Genomic DNA, 23,396 nt, shown 5'->3' on the forward strand with positions numbered 1-23,396 from the left:
AAGTGAGGTTCTTACCCACGAAAGCTTATGCTCCCAATACTTCTGTTAGTCTCAAAGGTGCCACAGGACCCTCTGTTGCATGTTTATTCACAATTTTTAATAGGGTTGGGTCCTGCCAGCATGGCGAGAACTAAGACTGACATGCTTATGTCCTAACTTTTGTTGAAGCTTTGTGCATATATACTGAGCCAGAATTGAGAATTGGCATGTCACAAGGCTTGAAGGTTTTTAAACACTGAAAAAGTCTCAGATATCATTCAGAGGCTGGATGTCAGCAAACTAGCCAGCTTTCTGGCTAAAGATGATGCAGAAACAGTCAATCAAACTGCTTACCAAGGATCATATACTGGTCACCAACCTTGCAAGAGGAACCAGGCCAGTAATCCTAGGTGAACATGGCATATTGATCAGTTGAATTTTTAAAACCTGAACAGTGCAACAAGACACTCTAAGGGCTTCCACACTACAGGCAAGGAATTTTAAAGAAATAGGTCTTGTTGACTATTTTACTGAGTTAGTTTACTCAATTGTTACTAGAAGTAAAGACTTTTATAGTAGTGGGAGAATTAACTTATGTTTTCAGGATGTGACTTTTGTAAGAAGTACAACTATGACCACTTGCCAAAGTTTAAGTACAGGAATTTGTCAAAATATAAAATACACATTAGTCACATTCTTTCAACTTTAATATTTCAGTGTAAACCAGTTTATATGGACTTCAAGTTTCAAATACCAATTCAGATAATCAGATAATCTTCCTCTTGAAGCCTTTAGTGACAGCTTTTTTAAAAGAAGATCCTACTGGCTCAGATTTTCCAGTTAAGTGTAGTTAGATGAAAGGAAAACTGCTTCTTACCTCTACCTCATAGGGCCTACACCTCCCTCTCTGTGTTCAACAAAACACAGAAGCAGATAGGATTGTAAAGGGAAAAATAAAAGTGGACTGAAGGCATGAGTAGTAGAGGAACAGTATTGAAGGAAGCTGCAAAGCAAAAATGGTTGACATGATTTGTCTTTTGCAAAGACTAGTGGGGAGAATAGGCTTATAGTGCTCTCGGTCTCTTAATCTTCATATTGCCTCCTTCCTCTGGAGGTGAAGGGGATGTGAGCACTCAGTGCATAACTGATAGGCTTTTGGGCTTGAAGCTAAGAAGTTTGATTGGTTCTGGTTTTAGTCACTGTTGCTTTGGAAAAAACTCAGCTGGATGATTTGAACTGGCAAGCTGTTATACAAGAGAATGACGTAACTCAAAACAGTTCTTATTCTCCACTTGCTGGCAGCAAAGAATGAACCATATTCAGTTATCTGGATTGGTTTGGAAAAATAAAGTAACAAATTTACAAATATAATTTTGAGCGAAGGTAAAAGGTAAAGTACATTTAACTGCGCTAAACTAGAAATTCAGTGTACCTGAGGAACACAAGGTTGGACCTGTTCTAAGCAAAGTGTTTTTAGCATCTTACCCTAATTAAGATTTGCTGATTTAAAATATTTTTTACAGTCCTAATTCAAATGAATTATCTGTTTGAAAGTTTTCAAAAGTTAAGTAGCTTTTATATTATTTTAGGTAGGATCTGTTGTAGAAGTAAAGAATCCAGATGGAACTTACCAGGAAGCTGTCATCAACAAATTAACAGATGCAAGTTGGTATACTGTAGGTAAGAGAAATGGATAACTATGTCCTCAAACTGGAAAGTACACATCAGAAAAACATCACCACTTATCCAAAGATTAGCAACACTCGATCTGTTTTAAATTTGAGAAAATGCCTTTGGGCTATAAATGTATATCGAGAATATTCTCTGTGGGAAGTACTTAATAAAAACAAGATTTTGTATCTGTAGAAGCAGTTGCTTAACAGTGTTCCCTGTGCTGCACACTTTTGTCGAGACAATTTGGTACTAGCATATGGACAGGCTTAAGTTCACGCTTTATGTACTGCAGGTAGTCCCATTTGAAGTCGATGGAACTGTGTAAAGTTAAGCACATGCATAAATCTTTATAGGATTAGCACCATATAGAAAATTACATACTTGAGTACTTTTAAATAGCAAATAGGTAAACACTAGACAAGTAGATAAAGTTATTCAAAGTTGAGTTGTCTCATATTTAAAGAGATTCACTCTGAAAAATAAGTTTTCTAACAAGATATACATGTTTTATTAGTCTAGAAAAGCAGTTTTCAAATGTGGTACATATAGGTTGGTTTAATCAGAATAAGAATCCAGTCTAACTACACTGATAAATTGTAAAGGTGGTACACCAAATATTTTAGTTTTAGATGTGGTATATTAGGTCCTTGCTTGAGAACTATTGGTCTGGACTCTAGAATAATATGCTATATTGTACTTGCTTTTGAGGGTAGTTAGAAATAACTCCTGGTGATTTTAAGTATTACAGCAACTGCAGTAACAGTTTACAGTACTTATTTTCCCCTAGTTTAGAACAAAGATAAAAGCTATCATAGCTCCTTTTAAACAAGCACATAACAATGTTGACTCTTCCTTTAGTTTTTTCCATTATCTAATCAAGTCCTAAAAGATTTTTTTCGATGACTTAGTTGAAATGCCCTAGCAAAGCTTGCTTTCTGTATGCCCAGTTCAGATGGCCCTCGCTTTTCAGTGCTGTTTCCATGGCACGTCAACCAGTCTATGAGAGGTAGAAGGGTAGAGTACATGTAAAACTAGTTTTTCAGGTCTCAGGAACCAATACTCTCCTTAACATAGCCCTAAATATGGGGAAATTAAAAAGCACCAATTAAGGGTTTTTTAATTTTATTATTTATTTATTACTACAGTTATGTTCATGAAAAATTCAACTTTAAGCGAAACGATGTTAAGCGAATCCAATTTCCCCATAAGAATTAATGTGAATGGGTGGGGGGGGTTAGGTTCCAGGGAAATTTTTTTCACCAGATAAAAGACTATATATATACATACACACACACACACAGTATAAGTTTTAAACAAACAATTTAATACTATATACAGCAATGATGATTGTGAAGCTTCGTTGAGGTGGTGAAGGCGGTGGGTGGAAGAGGGTGAGATATTTTCCAGGGAATGCCTTACTGCTAAATGACGAATTAGCACTCGGCTGAGCCCTCAAGGGTTAACACGTCATCAATGTAGCCTCACACTCTACAAGGCGGCACGAATGGAGGGAGGGGAGACAGCATGGCAGGCAGAGACACACACTCTGTGTGTGTGTGTGTGTGAGAGAGAGATGAGCATTGCCCCTTTAAGTATGCAGATCCCACGCTAAGTACATTGCCTTTTTAAGTAGATCAGCAAGTTGAGACAGCAGCTTCTGCTAGTAAGCTGCCACTATCCTGAACCTTGTCGTGTTCCCCCTCCCCCCCGCTCTATAGAGAGATGCGGTAAGTGGGGGGCAGGGGGAGGAGGACACCCTGACAGCCCCCCTTCATCCCCCCCCCGCCCCGCCCCGCACAGTAAGCAGGAGGCTACCGGGAGCAGCTCCGAGGCAGAGGGCAGGAGCAGCACATGGCAGTGGGGGGAGGGACAGCTGAACTGCCCAGCAATTGATAGCCTGCTGGGCGGTTGCCACACAAGGAACTTAGGGGAGCGGGGAGCTGATAGGGGGGCTTCTGGTCCGCCCTGGTTCCAATCGCCCACCAGGTAGCTGCAACGGGCTGCTCTTTCTGCAAGCAGTGGACAAAGCAGGCTGCTGCCAAACAACATTATAAGTGAGCATTGTGAACTTTAAACAAGCATGTTCCCTAATTGATCAGCAACGTAACAATGAAACAGCGTTAACCAGGACATCTTTAAGTGAGGAGTTACTGTACTGAGAAACTTGTCCTCTCCCCCCCTGAGCTCCATGATACAAAGAAATTAGGGGGAGACTGACTGATTGGCAGTTTTTTAAGGTGAAGGCTCCCCTTGACAGGTAGTCTCTCCCATTACATAGGTTAATGTTGCTGTGGGGATCTTGTGCATGGACCATGTTTTTGGCTGATCTAAATGCAGCTTATTTTGGACTCCAGGACCTCCAACATTTCTAAACTGGTAGACTGATCTGTTACACACAGAGATGCATAATATAAAACAAGATTTGTAATACATTCATGCACATCATTAGCTGCAATTATGCATAAAGAAAAATATTAGCAATTGTGACCATTTATTATTAAGGGTTGCTAATTGTAAACAGATGCTGGAGAACTGGCAGATGAAAACTGACTTCAGGAAGTGTGTGCTAAGTGGAGTTCTGAGCAGAGTGATAGTTCTTCGAGTGCTTGTCATGTCCATTCTATTCTAGGTGTGTGTGCACCCATGTGCACAATCGTTGGAGAGTTTTGCCTTAGTGGTATCCGTAGGGTCGGCAGTGGCACCTCCTTGAGAGCCCCCCACGCTCACCCTCCATTCTCCACCTATCAAACTTGTGTGGGGGAGCTTGGGACCTCTGCCTTGCAGTGGGCTGGTGGAGTAGGGCTTCTGCCCAGTGGGGAGAGAGGATCTCGGGGCTTCAGCCCCGCAGAGCATGTCCACCGAGGCTTGGGGCTTCAGCAGGAGCAGGGCTGAAGCCCTGAGCCCCAGCAGGTACGCTCCAGCTCTCGAACTTCTGAAGATTGTCATATGCAGCTCAGAGGGTCAGTAAGTTTGGCCACCCCGGTATATAGTTTAGGTACTTAGTTAGCCTTTACGTTAAGTGTGAGGTAGTTCAGTAGTTAGAGTCCCGGCTGGGACTTCACCCTGGAGTGGGGCATGCCCTGCTCTCCTGGTTTTCTGGTTGCTCGTCATGCAACAGGCCGATGTCTATTAGTGACCCCCCACTACAGTTGTCTGAAGTGCTAGGGAAAGTCCCACAGAAAGAACAAGTGCAGAATCTGTAAGAACTTCGCCCTAGAACTCAGAAGGAGTGGAATATCCGCTTGAGGGCCCTCCTCATGGAGACTGCGCTTCGTCCTGCATCGGAGCCCTCCCACTCTGATCTCACACGGAGCAGCTCGGCATTGGTGCAGAGCGCACCGCCATCGCTGACTCCGTCAGACATCGTTCCCCCTCACCGGCGCCGAAGAAGCGGCAAAAGAGGAAGAGCCCCCCGGCACCAGAAGGGAAAGCAGCCTCGGGCAAAAGACCAATGTCAGGCCATGTGCCTGCCCCGGGGCTTCATGAAGGTACTGCTGAGATTGGACCCTCCAGCCCGGCCAGGGATCCACCTCTGACTCCCGGGAGCGGCAGGGGGGACCCCGGCTTCTCCTAGGTCCCTCGTTGTCTGAAGTGGCCCCGTGGTTAAAGAACAAACCGTCTGACACCATGCCAGGTGCTAGACTCGGCTAAGGCCCCAATGCCGGAGGGTAGACCGGTCATGAGACCTCCCATAGGGCAGTGGAGCACCCTCTGTCCCCAGACCAGAGGCTTAAATCCCTGTCTCCGTGGCCTAGGTCCCCGGTACCACATTCCCAGTCTCGGGTCAGAAGACCCAGGTCCCCGACACCGCGCTCTCCCCCTACAACACATAGGACATTGGAGTCGAGGCACCAGTCGCTGTAGCACCGATACCAGCGAGCTGCCCTCCAAAGATCGCCACTGTGCAAGTCACCCTTGCCCAGATGGTCTCCAAGACATCGGTCCCCACTGGGGCAGGATTGCTCCCTGTCACAGCACTGGTCTCCATCCCCTCAGTTCCGCTTGTCGGGCAGGCATCGATCCTTGTCCTCACCTCGCTAGTCGCCAACCAGGGTCAGTCGGCAGACTCAGGCCTCGATGGCTCCGCCCCGGTCTCCATAGGGCAATGGTCGGCCTTGGACCGGGAGTTCAGCTCCTCGCCAAGGAGGGGTGATTTGCTGCTGAACTGCAAAGCTGGTGCAGCACCTGCAGCGACGGCATGGCAGCAGGGACAATGGCCCGCTTAATGGCCATACTGGAACCGGTGGGGGCGTGCCCATAATGCCAATCCTGTATTCCCACCAGTCCTCCCTGACCGCCTCGGACAAACCGCCGCTGATACTGAATCCAACGTGGGGGGCAGCGCATAGGACTCCAGCATCTAAGGAGCTGTCCCCAGAGAAGGAAGGGGAACCCGCCCCTCCCCCAGTGGTGCACTTGTCATCATCTCCTTCCTAAACGGGTAGCCCCCCGATGACTTCAAGGAGCACCAGGCTCTCCTTAAGAGGGTGCTACGAACTTGAACTTAAAAATTGAGGAGTCCTGGAGGAGTCTGACGACCTCTTTAACTTTATATCCACCCCGGCCTGGGTTGCTCTGCCCATCCACCCAGGCATCCTTAAAATTGCTAGATCACTGTGGCACACCCCCCTCTTCAATTCCACTTACTTCTAAGAAGGCTGAAAAAAGTTATGTCCCTGCAAAAGGGTTCAAATATCTGTGGCATCACTGGTCAATATTGACTGCTATTAATGAAAGGGATAGGCAGGGCCAAGTCAGTGGCACACTGAAAAACAAAGATGCCAAGAGACTGGCATTTGGCAGAAAGATTTATTTGATAGCAAGCCTGCAATTTCAGGTGTCTAACCAACAGTCCCTGTTAGGCAGGTACAATTTTAACCTGTAGAACTCCGTTAACAAATTCAGGGAGGCCCTTCTGTAGGACTGAGCTCAGGAGTTTGCTGCTTTGGTGGACAAAGGCACAGTTGTGGCAAGGGGGGCCCCTCAGATGGACTGGGACACTACTGACTCAATGGCCAGAATGGTCGCCTCCGCGGTAGCCATGAGGCACACCTCCTGATTGCAGTCCTCCAGGTTATCCTAGGAGATGCAGGCCACTATACAGGACCTCCCATTTGAGGGGACGGGGCTCTTCTCCGAGATCACAGACTCGAGACTCCATGGCCTTAAACACTCCCATGCCACTCTCCGCTCCTTGGGCCTCCATACGCCTCACCAGGCCAGGAAGCCGTTCTGCCCTCCAACTCCTCCGCCTCCGCAGTCTAGGTCTTGGGGGACTCCCTGACTTGGCACCTACAGGAGGAAGGATAAAGACAAGGGGTCTAAGCAGCAACACCTGTCATCTTCCCGTTCGTCTGCTCAGCTTGGGTCTTCCAGAAGCAGTCATTTTGAGGGTGCCCTTGAGGACGATGCCCCAGTCACCTCCCAGGATCCACCCTCGGACTCTTTCCTCGACTGCCTCTGCCTCTTCCGGTTGTCCTGGTCTTAGCTGACCACGGACTGTTGGGTGCTCAAAGTAATATCCTCAGGTTACATCCCGATACACCTAGAATGGAATCAACATGAGCACGCACTCGAAGAAGAAAAAACAGTTACCTGTCTTTCATAACTGTTGTTCTTCAAGATGTGTTGCTCATGTCCATTCCATTACCCGTCCTCCTACCCCTCTATCGGAGTTGCTGGCAAGAAGGAATTGAGAGGGCATAGGGTTGACGGTGCCTATATACCAGTGCATGGGTGGGGCACTCAAGGGGACACCACAGCTGACTCTACGGATACTTCTAAGGCAAAAATCTCTGACGACTGCATGTGGGCACGCGTACACCTAGAATGGAATGGACATGAGCAGCACATCTCGAGGAACAACAGTTATGAAAGGTAGGTAACCGGTTTTTCTCTTTTAAAAGAAATGGAGATTTTGTGAGATAAGTATGTTGTTCCCGGTAGGTATTACTACAGAGAAATTATCTGATAGAATAAGAAAGTAGGATGAGGGCGGGACATGGACAGAACAGAGGCCAAAATAGAATGAAGGGGAAGAGGCAGAGTAATAGAGAAGGGTGTGGCCATGAAGAAGAGGTTTTCATAATATAGAAGTGGACATGGGAGTTAGTGAGGTGGTGAAGCAATAGTGTATAGACATGTAAATAAAAAGTATACTTAAGAGTTCCAAATAGCCTGAAATTTGGATGGAATTGTAAAATGTGATGTGGCAAATGCATGAAATCAGCAGTTTGCCAAAGTTAGTGATGTAGAAATAGATATGGGCTAAATGGTGGAGGCAGCTAGCGCAAGGAGTTGCAGTTTGAGGTTCAAAGTGACATGTGCAGCTGTCAAACATTGAGCCTGAGAAAGAAAGGGAAGGTGGAAGTAAAGAAGGGAGGAGAAAGCTAACCTGGAGATGTGATTGAAGATACTGTGCTTACCAGATAGGATGATGCCAATCTTGTGGGATCAGTGAAAGTTGGTATCACAGCTGCCAACTTCATCATGTCTAATGCAGTTCAGGAGTGAAATGACATTCTTAGCAGCAGCAGATTAGGAATATACTTTACCAGGCGGGTGAATAGAAGCAGGACTGGAAAAAAAAACTTTGGAGATATTAGTATCTGTGGATCTGAAGAACGTCTGGTTGAGAGCTGGGTATTCCTGTCAGTCTCCATAATGATCAGTTTCCTTATTCAACAAGTTTGTCTAAATTTACATTAGCACCAGCCATCTTGAAGTACTGAGTGACATCACTAATTCAGAGAGTGACCTTGCTCACAAATTCCTCTGCTGAAAACTTCACTTGGCAAACAGTAAACACCATAGCAGTTATACAGCAAATTGTTACACCTTAGAGATTAATTCAGTTTGTGGCTCAGAGTCTTTATAGAATCATGCATTTGGGAACTGCTTGAAAACTGTATGTTCTACAATATCTAGGCACAGTGGGGAACAGTTTAAAGGCATGTCAACCTTCCTTGCTTTTGTAGGGCTAAGGCCTTGTCTACACTCAGGTTTTGATGTGGGCATGAGTCTTTCCTACCAAAATAATCACTACAATCCCTAGCTTGGGTCCAGTTATAGCACTATTATAACAAAGGTGCCTTTTACCAGTATAGGTTATTCCCTTTGCTATAGTAGTATAAGGCAGTGGTTCTCAACCAGGGGTCTGGGGCCCCCTGGTGGGCCGCGAGCAGGTTTCAGGGGTCTGCCAAGTGGGACCAGTGTTAGACTCGCTGGGGCCCAGGGCAGAAAGCCTAAGCCCTGCCATGCAGCGCTGAAGCCAGGGGCCCTGAGCCCCGCCACTTGGGGCTGAAGCAGAAGCCTGAGCAACTTAGCTTCATGGGGCACCCTGTGGCTTGGTCCCCCGGGCAACTGCTCTGCTTGCTACCTCTTAACGTCAGCCCTGACTTTTATATGCAGAAAAACAATTGTTGTGGCACAGGTGGGCCATGGAGTTTTTATAGCATGTTGGGGGGGGCTCAGAAAGAAAAGGGTTGAGAACCCCTGGTATAAGGAAGGCACCTTTATATACTGATAAGAGTCCACAATGTTGAGATGTGGGGTTGGTACCATTTTACATTTTAACTATACCAATATATAGTTAAAGCAGTATTACTGGTGTGTGGACAAAGACTAAGTCATGCCTTTGACACTTCTGATCTTTGTAACATCATTTGTGTATGTACAAGCACCTGGCTTATTTGGTGTCCAGAGCTTTTGCATAGAGTTCTACATCTTCAAGAATAAGCCTGCTGATGGGCAAGTTCCTCCTTTCTCTAAGATCTTGGAATAGCTGATTTGCATTTCAGTGACTTTCCCTGAAACCTTGATCTCTTGGTTTCCTTTGAAATTTTCAGTTTCAGGGTAGTTCCTTTAAATGCAGTAAACTGCTGTACTTCTGTCTGCTAGAAAACTGGAAAGGTTGCCTTGCTGGTGTATTTTGAAGGTGAAGAAGAAGAATATGCAAGTGTGGCAGAGCTGGCATCTGCTCTCTACATGCTTTTTGGCCAGATAAGACATTCTCTTGTGGGGACTTCATGTTGTTATACAGCTTAACAAAAGAAAAGGAAGATGCTCTCTATTATTAGGATGCCCTCAGCCAGGGGTTGGGGAGGAGATAAATAAATTAGTCAAAATAAACACAGTATACAGAGTCTAACTGTCCAGGGTTCATAATGCAGGTACCTACCAAGTTTTAGGCATACCGTGAGGAGTTTTCTCCTGTTGTAATCAGCTTGCGGAAACACACATATGTTGCAGGTTTTGGGATTACAGCCAAACTACACAAGTTTCCTGGAGTAATAGTTGATCTCAATCCTCTAGGTCCCTGAAACACTTCTAGAACTATAGAAAAGTACAGTTACCATCTAGTTTGGTGCTCCCTCTTAGTGATGAAACTGGGGTTGGGTGTATCATGTTCAGAAAGGGTGGTTCTCAATGCCCCATCACAGAGAGTACTGGATTTCATACAGGAAAAATATTCAGGGAACTGAGCAAAGGATATTTCCATAGCAGGAAAATACAGACCAAGTATTTTTTTCAGTTTATTAACTAATAATCTGCCTTTCCTTTTTTCCCCTGGTGACAGTATTTGATGATGGGGATGAGAAGACTCTTAGACGCTCTTCTCTTTGCCTGAAAGGAGAAAGACATTTTGCTGAAAGTGAGGTAAGTGATTGGTGTCAGAATGAACACATCTTAATTCCACAGTGTTTATATTTAAAAATAATTAAAACAATGCCTTTCATCCCAATTTCATCAGTTTAATTAGTGCCTTAGACTTTCAAAGGCTAAATATATTAATGCTGCTAAAATTGTGACTATGCAAAATATAATCCACAAAGTCTAGCTCATTCCTTTACACCCAGAAATAAGATTTGAGAGTGACTTCTCCAAACTAAAAGTTGCCGTCAAAATTGACACTTTATATTTATTTTTTGCATAATGGGGTTCAGTGATATTACTTTATAAGTTGAATTATTTTTGCTAGAAATACTTTTCTTAGCTTTCTCAGTAAGCAGTGATTGAAAAAAGATACTGCAGTGTAGTGCATGACACACATTATGATTTGTATCTTCTCACATAATTACACTTTAATGGGAGCTGGTGCAAATGACCATGTTTAATTTGTAAATATTGTTGTAATAGCTAATAAATTTGAAATCTTAGATACTCTGTGTGCTGTTGTTTTAGGTAGATTATAGCCTCTTGTCACCTGTTATTTTGAAGAAATGTTTGTCCCTCCAGAAATAAAAAATATTTTCATATTTGTTTGATGTTCTAGCCTACAAATTAATTACTTCTAAAATATATAAATGCTTTCTAAACAATTACAGTGTTAAGTCAGATGTTTATTTCTGCTTATTACACAAGACCGTGTGAACAGACAGACAAGCAGATGGACCAATATATGTGAACATGTTAATTTATCAAAGAGCTGTTTGAGAAAGTGTTCTGCTCAGTAGGAAAATTCTTTCTGTGCTATACTCAATTGAGCATGTTGCTCAGTTGTTGTGAATTAGGCATTTTTACTGTGCCTTTATTAAGGTACTCAAATTCTCTCACTAAAAATTCCAAGTGTATGTGCCTAATATTAAGCTCCTAAGTACCTAAATATGGATTTAACTATCAGTGGCCTAATTTTCAAAGATGATGAGCATCTGCTGCTCCTGTTGAATTTTTATGATTTGTAGATTCTCAGTGCTTCTGAACATCGGGCTGCTTATATATATTAAATATGGGGTTAGGAGCCTAACTTTAGGAATCCATATTTGAAAATTATGGATTAGATTATTATATAGGTTAATCTACCTTCCTGCTTTATGAACAAGAATGTCCATCAGTCCAGATTATTGTCTCTGATTCGCAGAAACCTAATATTAAGGTAACCTCTCCTACTTTTCATTTTTGCCAGTCCCTTTTCTTTTCGGGTATCTGAGCACTTGGTGTTTAGCCAAAAATCACTGATTTCCAGTTCCCTCGCTGTAATTGGGGGTTTACTCTGCAGTTTTAGTAATTGGAACCTCTAGAACCTCAGAGTTATGAACCCCTCAGGAATGAAGGTTGTAACTCTGAACAAAATGTTATGATTGTTCTTTTAGAAGTTTACAATTGAACACTAACTTAATACAACTTTGAAACTTTACTATGCAGAAGAAAAATGCTGCTTTTAACCATCTTAATTTAAATGAAACAAGCACAGACAGTTTCCTTATCTTGTCAAATCTTCTTTTTAAACTTTCCCTTTATTTATTTTTTAGTTGTTTACATTTAACACAGTACTGTACTGTACTAGCTTTTTTGTTTTGTTTCTGCTGCTGCCTGATTGAATACTTCTGGTTCCAAAGGAGAGGTGTGGTTGACAGTGGTAACTCTGAGGTTCTAGTGTACATCATTTACAGTGGTGCAGCTGCACCTCTAGCGCTTGTGGTGAAGATGCTCTAAGCCAACAGGAGAGAGCTCTCCCGTTGACTTAATAACTCCTGCCTCTACGAACAGTGGTAGCTATGTCAGTGGGATAAGCTCTCCTGCTGACATAGCACTTGTCTAAATCAGTGCTTAGGTTGGTATCATTTACGTTGCTCAGGGTTGTGGATTATTCACCCCCTAAACAACGTAAATTATGCCAAAGTAATTTGTAGTGTAGACATAGCCTTAGAATTATGCCACGGTGCTGTTCTCTTGTTCTGAGCTAGGGTTTTAATTCTGTCCATGCCCATCATTCTGTGTAGAGTAAATATGCAACTTCCATCACAGTCACAGACAGATGTGTGTTTGCTTTTTGGTTTGAAAGAGGTGGGCTTCATCAGCTGCAGTGAGTTCAGTCTGACCTACAGAATATTTTTGATGAGAATCTGATGTATTCTTCATAGTTTGAAACTTGCATAAAATGAGAATGGTAAGACAAAGAAAGTTTTCACACTTCTTGAAGTGTAGTCTGATAACATTTGTTTATTGTGTAACTGGGGGAAATATATCTTGTTTTTTATTAATATGATGCATGCCTTTATGTGTGTATATATGATGGGTTACTTGCTATGGAGTTAAATCAAAAAGGGTTAAAGGAACCAAGCAGGAAATGTATAATAATGGCCTAGATAAGGGGCATCCCAAGGAAAATTCAAACACAATAGTAAGGTTTATTACCATGAATAGTGACTCCTCAGCCCCAAATCTGGTGACATAGCTGTTTTGCCAAGGCTAGGAAGAGAGAGAGAAAAGAGAACACTAAGACATTACAGGATCCTGGATATAGAAAAGGATGAGGGTTGTGTGAGTGGCCAGAAAACTGCCCAGGAAATGACAGGAAGAGCTGACAGACTGGCAAGGGGACATACAGAAACAGAAAGAGCCTGCTGCAAGCAAGACAGTCTGTTATTTCCAGCTGGAGATGGAGGTTGGCTGGAGAGAGGGGAATTTAAAAAGCTGGCAAGGAAAGATTAGGGTGTAAGTAAGACCCATGTGTATATGCCTTTTATTGTTTTTAGCCTTTAATCTGTGTGCTTTGTACCATTGGGGAAGGAATAAAAAAACCTGTATTTTGAAGATGGGTTCTTGAGTCACTTCAATCAGCTCCTGGGTGCTAGGAGTGAAAGAGCTTACAGGCATCAACTGCAGTTGGACCTGTTGCATTAACATGGTTGGGAAAGGGGCCCTGATGCTTAGAGACCAAATCCCAGAGCGGTTGGTTGCATGGTTCCATCTAGAGTGAGGTGCAAGACACAGGGCCTGTCACTTGAGGGTATACTTGAGAGGGACTAGAAGGGCTCTAAGATGCAGTTTGCCCCTTAACTGTGTCAACTTGCATTTAAATAACAATAAAATATGCCAATAGAAAAAGCTCTAGGTGCCCTAACAACTAATTATTTACAATTGTGAATGATAACAGAGAATGACTGTTCCATAAGACTCCCATTTCAAAGGCTTGCTATATAAGGTGCTGGAGGTCTGTGAGAGCCTTCTTTTTTCACCCTCATGCTGAAAAGACCTAAATTAAGATCTCGTGCTCTCTCAGCCTTTCCAGACAGTAAGTATCCCCTTCCTAAATACATCTGTTTTAGAATCTTTGAGGAACATGTTGTTCTTGCCAGACTCTGTTCTTCACTCTTGCAAGAACACAGTTGTGTAATATTTTGTCATTAATTGATAAGAAAGTTAACTTCATTTGGTTTGCTGGTCTCTGTTGATCTGCCTTGCTAACTTCAGTTTTTCTACATGAGGGACATTTGTCCATTTCCCTTACATGTATAATTGGGATGTGGATCTAAGAGTGCTTCAGAAGCAGAATGTGCTTCATCTAGCAAAGGGAAGGGAGTATCTCATATCAGGCTGTCAGACCCGCTGCCTGAGTTTCAGTTCTCCTTTACTGATAAGTGGTCTCAGAACAGGGCCTTCAGGGTGTGTGTGTGTGAAAGGATGTGTAGAAGAAGTTAGTTTCTGTGAAATGTTAATTTCTAAAAGACAAGGCCATTGTTTTTAAAGCAGTGCTGTCTCTGCTCTAAGTACATTGTCAGTAGGGAGACTTTCCAGTTACAAAAAATACATTTATTAAAGTATATACAAACTTAGACTTTGTATAAACTCTTGAAAAATTGGTTTGAGTTTAATGAGTTTAACGATCTTCCAACAGACATTAGATCAGCTCCCACTCACGAACCCTGAACATTTTGGTACTCCTGTCATAGGAAAGAAGACAAACAGAGGAAGGAGATCTAATCATATGTAAGTTAAATATCTTTCAATCATTTGTTTGAGCTCTGCATTAATTTACCTTGTTATATTGCATCATTAATTCCAGAAGTTTTTGTGCGTTTCAGACTTCTATAAATTATTAAGATACTTAGCAAGTTGAGTGAAAAGTGACATTATTCTAAAGTTGAAGGAAAAGTCAGGAAATAATTTGCCCTGTGTTGCTGTACTGCAAGGCTTGTAACAAGTGCTCAATGTGTTTTCCAGCTAGCACAATTTCACTGTTCATTGTGGACAGGAATTTTAAAAAAGAAAAAAATAAGAAAAAAACATGCAATAGATTTCCCTCTGGCAGGATACTAGCATAGGTTCTGAAAACAGTAGTTGAAATTGTGTTGGGCTCTATCTGTTTGAAAACTTTTTCAAACAGTTACAAGTCTATGATGGAAGGCTTTCTCTAGCTGACACGAGGTCTTTTTAGCCTCTAGGGTCCTGAAGCAGACTTGGGAATTCTTTACATAATTCTAGTCCCATGGTTATATATTGTTCACCTTCTTCAAAAGGGTACAACATTTGCAACCAGATGTGACACTGAAGAATAAACTGCTACAGATATGGTGTCCAAATTTCCATGGGACAAAACATCTTGATAGTCATGATCTATAGAAAATCTACAAAATCTAGTCTTTAAGGTGCCACCAGACTCCTTGTTGTTTTTGTAGATACAGATTAACATGGCTACCCCCTGATACTTGATTACTAGGCATATTAACACAAAAATTTGAGTAATAATTCATTTAAACTACAATCCAGAAACATATTTTCTGCTTTCCTCAGAAGCAGTGCAAAGGCTTGGGGGACTCAGGGGTAACAAGTAACTGAGTAGGTAAGTTTTAGGAACGTGTAGGGGACAATTTCCTGGTGCAAGTGCTGGAGGAACCAACTAGGGGCAGAGCTCTTCTTGATCTGCTGCTCACAAACAGGGACGAATTAGTAGGGGAAGCAAAAGTGGCTGGGAACCTGGGAGGCAGTGACCATGAGATGGTCGAGTTCAGGATCCTGACACAAGGAAGAAAGGAGAGCAGCAGAATACAGACTCTGGACTTCAGAAAAGCAGACTTTGACTCCCACAGGGAACTGATGGGCAGGATCCCCTGGAAGAATAACATGAAGGGGAAAGGAGTCCAGGAGAGCTGACTGTATTTTAAAGAATCCTTATTGAGGTTGCAGGAACAAATCATCCCGATGCGTAGAAAGAATAGTAAATATGGCAGGCGACCAGCTTGGCTTAACAGTGAAATCCTTGCTGATCTTAAACACAAAAAAAGAAGCTTACAAGAAGTGGAAGATTGGACAGATGACCAGGGAGGAGTATAAAAATATTGCTCAGGCATGCAGGAGTGAAATCAGGAAGGCCAAATCACACTTGGAGTTGCAACTAGCAAGGGATGTTAAGAGTAACAGGAAGAGTTTCTTCAGGTATGTTAGCAACAAGAAGAAGGTCAGGGAAAGTGTGTGCCCCTTACTGAATGGGGGAGGCAGCCTAGTAACAGAAGATGTGGAAAAAGCTAATGTACTCAATGCTTTTTTTGCCTCTGTCTTCATGAACAAGATCAGCTCCCAGACTACTGCACTGGGCAGCACAGTATGGGGAGGCGGTGACCAGCCCTCTGTGGAGAAAGAAGTGGTTCAGGACTATTTAGAAAAGCTGGACGAGCACAAGTCCATGGGGCCGGATGCACTGCATGCGAGGGTGCTAAAGGAACTGGCAGATGTGATTGCAGAGCCATTGGCCATTATCTTTGAAAACTCATGGCGATCGGGCGAGGTCCTGGATGACTGGAAAAAGGCTAATGTAGTGCCCATCTTTAAAAAAGGGAAGAAGAAGGATCCGGGGAACTACAGTCAAGTCAGCCTCACCTCTGTCCCTGGAAAAATCATGGAGTAGGTCCTCAAGAAATCAATTTTGAAGCACTTTGAGGAGAGGAAAGTGATCAGGAACAGTCAGCAGGGATTCACCAAGGGCAAGTCATGCCTGACTAGCCTAATTGCCTTCTATGATGAGATAACTGACTCTAGGGATGAGGGGAAAGCAGTGGACGTGTTATTCCTTGACTTCAGCAAAGCTTTCGATACGGTCTCCCACAGTATTTTTGCCAGCAAGTTAAAGAGGTATGGGCTGGATGAATGGACTATAAGGTGGATAGAAAGCTGGCTAGATCATCGGGCTCAATGGGTAGTGATCAATGGCTCCATGTCTAGTTGGCAGCCGGTATCAAGCGGAGTGCCCCAAGGGTCAGTCCTGGGGCCGGTTTTGTTCAACATCTTCATTAATGATCTGGAGGATGGTGTGGATTGCACCCTCAGCAAGTTTGCAGATGACATTAACCTGGAGGAGTGATGGATACACTGGAGGGTAAGGATAGGATACAGAGGGACCTAGACAAATTAGAGGATTGGGCCAAAAAAAAATCGAATGAGGTTCAACAAGGACAAGTGCAGAGTCCTGCACTTAGGATGGAAGAATCCCATGCACTGTTACAGACTAGGGACCGAATGACTAGGCAGCAGTTCTGCAGAAAAGGACCTAGGGATTATAGTGGACGAGAAGCTGGATATGATTCAGCAGTGTGCCCTTGTTGACAAAAAGGCTAACAGCATTTTGGGCTGTATAAGTAGGAGCATTGCTAGCAGATCGAGAGACGTGATCATTCCCCTCTATTCAGCATTGGTGAGACTTCATCTGGAGTACTGTGTCCAGTTTTGGGCACCACACTACAAGAAGGATGTGGAAAAATTGGAAAGAGTCCAGCGGAGGGTAACAAAAATGATTAGGGGGCTGGAGCACATGACTTATGAGGAAAGGCTGAGAGAACTGGGATTATTTAGTTTGCAGAAGAGAAGAATGAGGGGGAATTTGATAGCAGCTTTCAACTACCTGAAAGGGGGTTCCAAAGAGGATGGATCTAGACTGTTCTCAGTGGTACCAGAACAAGGAGTCATGGTCTCAAGTTGCAGTGTGGGAGGTTTAGGTTGGATATTAGGAAAAACTTTCACAAGGAGGGTGGTGAAGCACTGGAATGGGTTACCTAGGGAGGTGGTGGAGTCTCCTTCCTTAGAAGTTTTTAAGGTCAGGCTTGACAAAGCCCTGGCTGGGATGATTTAGTTGGGGGGATTGGTCCTGCTTTGAGCAGGGGGTTGGACTAGATGACCTCCTGAGGTCCCTTCTAACCTTGATATTCTATGATTCTGTGATGATTCTATGAAGTAATTGCCAGGAAGGAGCCTGGGAGGGAACCTGGAAGGTTGTTGGGTGTGGGTGGGAGAAGTATGGAACAGTTGGGGTTTTTTTTGGCGGGTGGTAGGGATTGTTAGGGAATTGGGGAGTTTCCCCCATACAGACCCTGGCTGACCCCTAGCCTCTCCCATTGAGTCAGGCACATCTGTCCCCATTCCCCAGGTGTCCCTGCACTCCTACTCAGTTATCCCTCCTCCCCCGTTCCCATGCGTCCCTGCACCCCCAGTCAGCCACTCCTCCTCCCCCGTCCCCATGTGTCTCTACACCCCTTCTCTTCCTGTCGCCGTGTGTACCTGCATCCACCACTCAGCCATCCCCTTGCTCCCATCCCTGTGTCCCTGCACCCCCACTAAGCCATCCGCTTCCCCCGTCCCCATGTTGCCTTGCACCCCTCCTCCCCCGTCCCTGTGTGTCCCTGCACCCCCATTCAGCCATCCCCTTCCTTCTGTTTCCATGTTGCCCTGTATCCCTCCTCGCCCCATCTCCATGTGTCCCTGCATCCTCTCTCAGCCATGCCCTTCCCCCATTCCCATATTCCCCTGCAGCCCTCCTCTCCCGTCCCCATGTGTCCCTGGACCCCCACTCCCATTCAGCCCCTGGTTCAATGCTGTCATCCCACTAGCACCAGTGCTCCCACCTCAGTCTGTCCTCCCCACTAGCCCTTCTGAACCCCAGTCTATGTGACCCACCTTGTGCTCCGCTCAGTCCGTTCCCCCCACACCTTGAGCTGCCTTACCTGGTCCTGAGGGCAAGGCGCTGTGAGAAAAGCAGTCTCTCACATTCCCTATCTGTGGCTGGCTGAGCGGCTGCCTTCTCTTCTGGTGCCATAGCAGCCCCAATGGGGAAAAGGTGTGATTGCAGTGTCTCTCCACCAGAATGTATTTTCTGCAGAGAAAAAAAATCTGCAGGGAACATAAATTCTGCATGTGGTTAGTGGCGCAGAATTCCCCCAGGAGTAAGCTTTGCACTAGAGCAATTGACTGAAGACATTACCACAACCAAAAAGGCTACCCTAGTAGTGTTCCTATTAAAAAATGTACTTCCTTCCAAAAAAAGAGAGGGGGATTTCTGAAGATTTCAAGCTGCAGAATTGACCATATGGTTCTACTGCAAACCGTACTTCTTGGAAGCAGAATAAAACATTTTGTGCTGTAGTGGGAAAAAAATAACTATATACAGTAGAAGTGGGTTTTATCAAAAATTTCAAAAGGTCTTGTGATTCCTTTTTTAGACATCCTGTTATTTTTCAAACAGTAAAATTGCTGATCCCTGAAGTCTTCAGCAATAAATTTAGTACTTAAGAAAGATGTGCTTCACAAGAATACAATAGGGTCACCTTCATTCTGACAGGTGTGTAAGGAGACATTTAAATAGTCATTTTTAAAAAATAGTGCTTATATTTAACTCTTCCCTTGTTCATAATACTCTTAAATGTGGTGGATTTTTATACATTTTATTCTTTTCTATTTGGTACATTGAACCTGCCCATTGGGTTACAGAGCTTGAAATTAACATGTCTTTTCAGTTAACTTCCTTGTTTGCACCAGCATCATCAATGATGTTTGGAGGGCTCTGTGAATAAAATTTTACTTTAGAGGCAGCATATTTACACATGAACCCAAACCATTCTTCTGCCCCCTGAATACTTTAGTTTGTGATGGATTGCTTCACCTTTTGCATCCAACTGACTTGTGGCAGAGTCAGTTTGATGTACTTTCCTCAGTCTGTTTCTCTCTAAAGCTTATTTTTCCCAGATGTTTGTCTGTCTGTATAGGCCATGGTCACAGCAGAGACAGCTCCCTCTGTTATTTTTATCTTATTGTCGACACTGACTGAACTGAAGTAAAGGAAAGGCAAATTGTGGAAAGGAATTCCCCCACACTGAGGGAAAGCTCAGCAGCAATTTCTCTATTCCCCCTCCCCTCAGTGTCCTGCTTTCCCTCCACCATACTGACTAACCTGACAAAGTCGTTGGGGGTTACGGATTGCTCCTCCTCTTTACAAGAGGTTCCAAAGTCTTATGAAGCAGCCTGAAAGATTTCTTTAAAAAGATTATCAATTTATATGATCGCTATTTAAAAAAATTGGGGAAAAAATGCTTAACAGCATGATAAAGAAGGGAAAGAAAAGATATAATGGGGGGGGGGAATTGAGACATGTAACACTTTTTTTTTAATCCTCCAGTTATTCTCCTCATCTCACACTTCAGTCATTGGAGAACAGACCACTAAAGAATAGCAAAATTGTACTGAAAGGTGACACAGAAGAAGACATCTTTCCTATCTATCTCGCCTAGCCATTAAATCCTCAGCCCTTTCTAGTTGTAAAACTTTGCCTATAAGTTCTCCCAGCAGCCAAGTCCAAATAATATAAATTTCCAAAGGACAAGGTTTGTCCCAAAGGCAGACCTTTTCTTAGTTTTCTTGCTTTCAGTTCTACCAGGTTCTCCATTCTAGTTGAAAAAAACTCTATTCCTAAAGAGAAACTTGAAGCCCCTGAAAATGTTCGACTGTTTTGATTTCTGGCTAACTGATTCACACTCCCTTCATGTAGCCTGAGCACTGCTGGATTGGCTCACTGAAATTCATTTTCAGAATTAGTCATTTAAAAATTAGCACCTTATGCCAGATCTTTTTTGTTATTGTCCGAGGTGATCTTAATAATGATGTCATGACACAGACTATGAACTTCCCATAAAGCTAAAACTGACTAAAATCTTTTTTCACAGGATGTTTGAAGAATATTTTTTTAGGATTAATTGACATTTTTTGGCATTATTCTTTATAACTGAAAGTTTCTCCTTCCGCAGAGCAGAGGAAATGTTTTTCTTTAGAGAATTCCATGAAAAGTTGTCCTCTTTCAAAATGGCTGCTATCTCCCATTGTTGTCAATGGCACTGAGGCCACTGGCTGCCTATAGCATAAGATGGCTACTGTAGTAACACTGTTGGGGGTAGAAGGAGAACAATTTAATGTTTCTACATATCTGTTTAATCTAACTGCTTCAAATAATCATATACTATGACAACAAGGTGGAGTTAAATTTGTTTGGGTGTCCTGACTGTGTATTTTGGTATCTTAACACCTTTACATTTCTTTTAACTGTAACTGTAGCTTTGAATGTCCACATCAATAATATTTGGATTGGGGATAATTCAACATTCCTGTAATGTAGTTTGCCCTAAATTACTAATGTGTATTCTCCACCATAACTAAAATTATGGAACACCAAAACTCCATTTTAATTTCATATTTATTTGGGAACGTATTTAGGCATTCTGAATATCTGACCAATCTGCCTTGAAATCCTATTATTAGAGTTCTGGCCCTGGTCCTGCAAACATTGCTCTGATTCTTACTACTCACGGTAGTGATGTTAATCATATGCTTAACTGTTTGCAGGATTAGGGGCCGAAGGTTGTGCTGCATATCATGCCATATGTCATAACCAGGTTAATTTTCCTTTAGATATGCAATAAGAATTTGACCCATGAACTTCATGTCACAAGTTATTCCTCCATAGAGATTCTTTACCTGTAAAGAACAAAATACATTCATTTTGTGCAATTTTCTATAACTATATTAATTCACAAGGATAAACTTCTTCATTAGTTTCTAAACTAACAGAGCTCAATGAATCCCCTGTGAAACTCTGTTGACTACCTTGGAGTTATACCAAAGATGAACTGGAGTCATTAACTTCTAAAATGTAATCTTCACTGGGATGGAAAGCCCTACAAGCATTAAGTAATATGCTGTTGGAAGAGTACAGCATTAAGAAAACAGGAAAATTAAAGAGTTGCAAAGAGATTGAAGAGCAAGTATTTAGTAGTTTTGATACATACTGTGAAACTTTGGCAATTCTAAAGAGGAATTTGATTATTTGTAAAAACTTTTCTATGGTATAAATCACAAGAGTATCTAAGTGCTTCACAATTAATGTAGCCTCACAGCCCCTGTGAGCTTGGAAAGTATTGTTAACCTCATTTTATAGATGTGAAATTGAGGCACAAAGAGAGAAAGCAACTTGCCCAACGTAATACAAGAATTTCGTGGCAGAATTGGGACCAGAACCAAGATCTCTTGAGTTACAATTCAGACTTAACGTAACCAAGAGATAGTTGCTTTTGAGGTTTTCTTTTATTTAAACTGGTAACAATTGGAAAACTGAAGTTTTTGTAGCTGTGTTGGTCCCAGGATGTTATAGAGACAAGGTGGGTGAGGTAATACTTTTTATAGGACCAGCTTCTGCTGGTGAGAGACACTTTCAGGCTTACACAGAGCTCTTCTTCAGGTCTGAGAAACGTATTCAGTGTCACAACTAAATACAACGGTTGCTGCTAAGCTTTGCTTCCTTTTTCTTCACGCTGTGGAGTTTCCATATGTATTAACTACTTAGGTTAAACAATCTGTTCCATTTTGTGTTTAGCTGTGGCACTCTGAGTACATTTCCCAGACCTGAAGAAGAGCTCTGTGTAAGCTTGAAAGCTTGTCTCTTTCACCAACAGGAGATGTTCCAATAAAAGATATTACCTCACTCACCTTGTCTCTCTGGAAAAAAAGAAGGCATTTAAAGATTTAATACATTCTGTGATTTGAATTTTTATGCTGTGGTGATTCAAACTGCATCCTGAAAATACTTTGGAGTCATAGTATGTGGAGTCTTTTCTATTTTTGTAAATTTCCTATAGACATTTGAAAAAAATCTCTTATTATCCATGCTTTAATTTTGTTTCCGATAGTTAGCTTTGTACCCTCTCTGATTGGCAGGTTATAAATCTACACACTATTGTGAAGTTAAGTTTAAGTCTCTCGTTTCCCATTGTAGCCCAGAAGAAGAATCCTCTTCCTCATCCAGTGATGAAGATGAAGATGATAGGAAACAAACTGATGAACTATTAGGAAAAGTCGTGTGTGTAGACTATGTTAATGTGGATAAAAAGAAAGTTCTGTGGTTTCCAGCCTTGGTAAGTGTTTAATTTATATTTTTAGAGGCTTTTAATCTTTTCTAAGCACCAAATGAATAGTAATTGTCCTTTTTTCTTTGTCATGTAGGACTCACATGCAACCAATGTACACAGTAGTATGTTTCTTAAAATTAAACAGTATCATAATTGTCCAGGGGAAATATGTATCAAAAAAGTTTGCTAATAAAAGCAAATGCTAATGTGGTTGTAATCTTCCAAGCAGTCAGACTTACTGATTTTCTTAATTTCAGTTGAATAACTTGTGTTAGGGTTCACTGCTAAATAACCAATGTTAGCTTTTCTAGATTACTGTGATTTTTACTTCAGTACCAAGATTCATTAAAATGGATAATTTAAGAAATGCTCAGTAACTGAATAAGCACCTTGTTTTTTCTTCCATGATCTTTCTGGCTGAATACAAAGATAGTTTACTATCATATTTTCAAGGAAATTTTCACTTTACTTCTTTGACTAAATATCTGATTTTAACTGATTTTTGTTTTTTAACGGAAAACACCTAAAACTTCATTTGCATCTGGCTGGTATACTTAGTAAATGGTTTTCTCATACATAGTACAAGAATGTCTATGACTTTTTCACTGTGAGGTATTCTGCTCTTTTCTCTTTGGCTCTGGGAGCAGTCTTGCTGAAGACTCTTTATTTTTCATTTTAGCAAAGAGGCCTGTGCACTCCCTCTGTTGAAAAGTTGCTGTACTGCATGCACCATCAGGCCAGTTAACTGTCCCTGGTGAGTGCAGTAGCTGTCATCCTCTGCTCTCACTCTGAAACTTGCTATTCCTC

At 42.5% G+C, this 23,396-nt stretch overlaps 1 protein-coding gene across 3 annotated transcripts in view; it reads left to right on the forward strand.

Annotated features, from left to right (window-relative positions):
* ARID4B (AT-rich interaction domain 4B) overlaps nt 1-23,396 on the forward strand; it is a 154,278-nt gene that overhangs the window by 49,564 nt on the left and 81,318 nt on the right. For all 3 annotated transcript variants that reach the window (XM_034765068.1, XM_034765070.1, XM_034765069.1), the window contains exons 5-8: nt 1,569-1,659; nt 10,232-10,311; nt 14,273-14,364; nt 22,457-22,595. In XM_034765068.1, the coding sequence (XP_034620959.1) occupies nt 1,569-1,659; nt 10,232-10,311; nt 14,273-14,364; nt 22,457-22,595 (402 nt within the window). The remainder of the gene's footprint in view (nt 1-1,568; nt 1,660-10,231; nt 10,312-14,272; nt 14,365-22,456; nt 22,596-23,396) is intronic.

This window comes from Trachemys scripta, chromosome 3 (genome assembly GCF_013100865.1).
Source record: "Trachemys scripta elegans isolate TJP31775 chromosome 3, CAS_Tse_1.0, whole genome shotgun sequence".
NCBI lineage: Eukaryota > Metazoa > Chordata > Testudines > Emydidae > Trachemys > Trachemys scripta.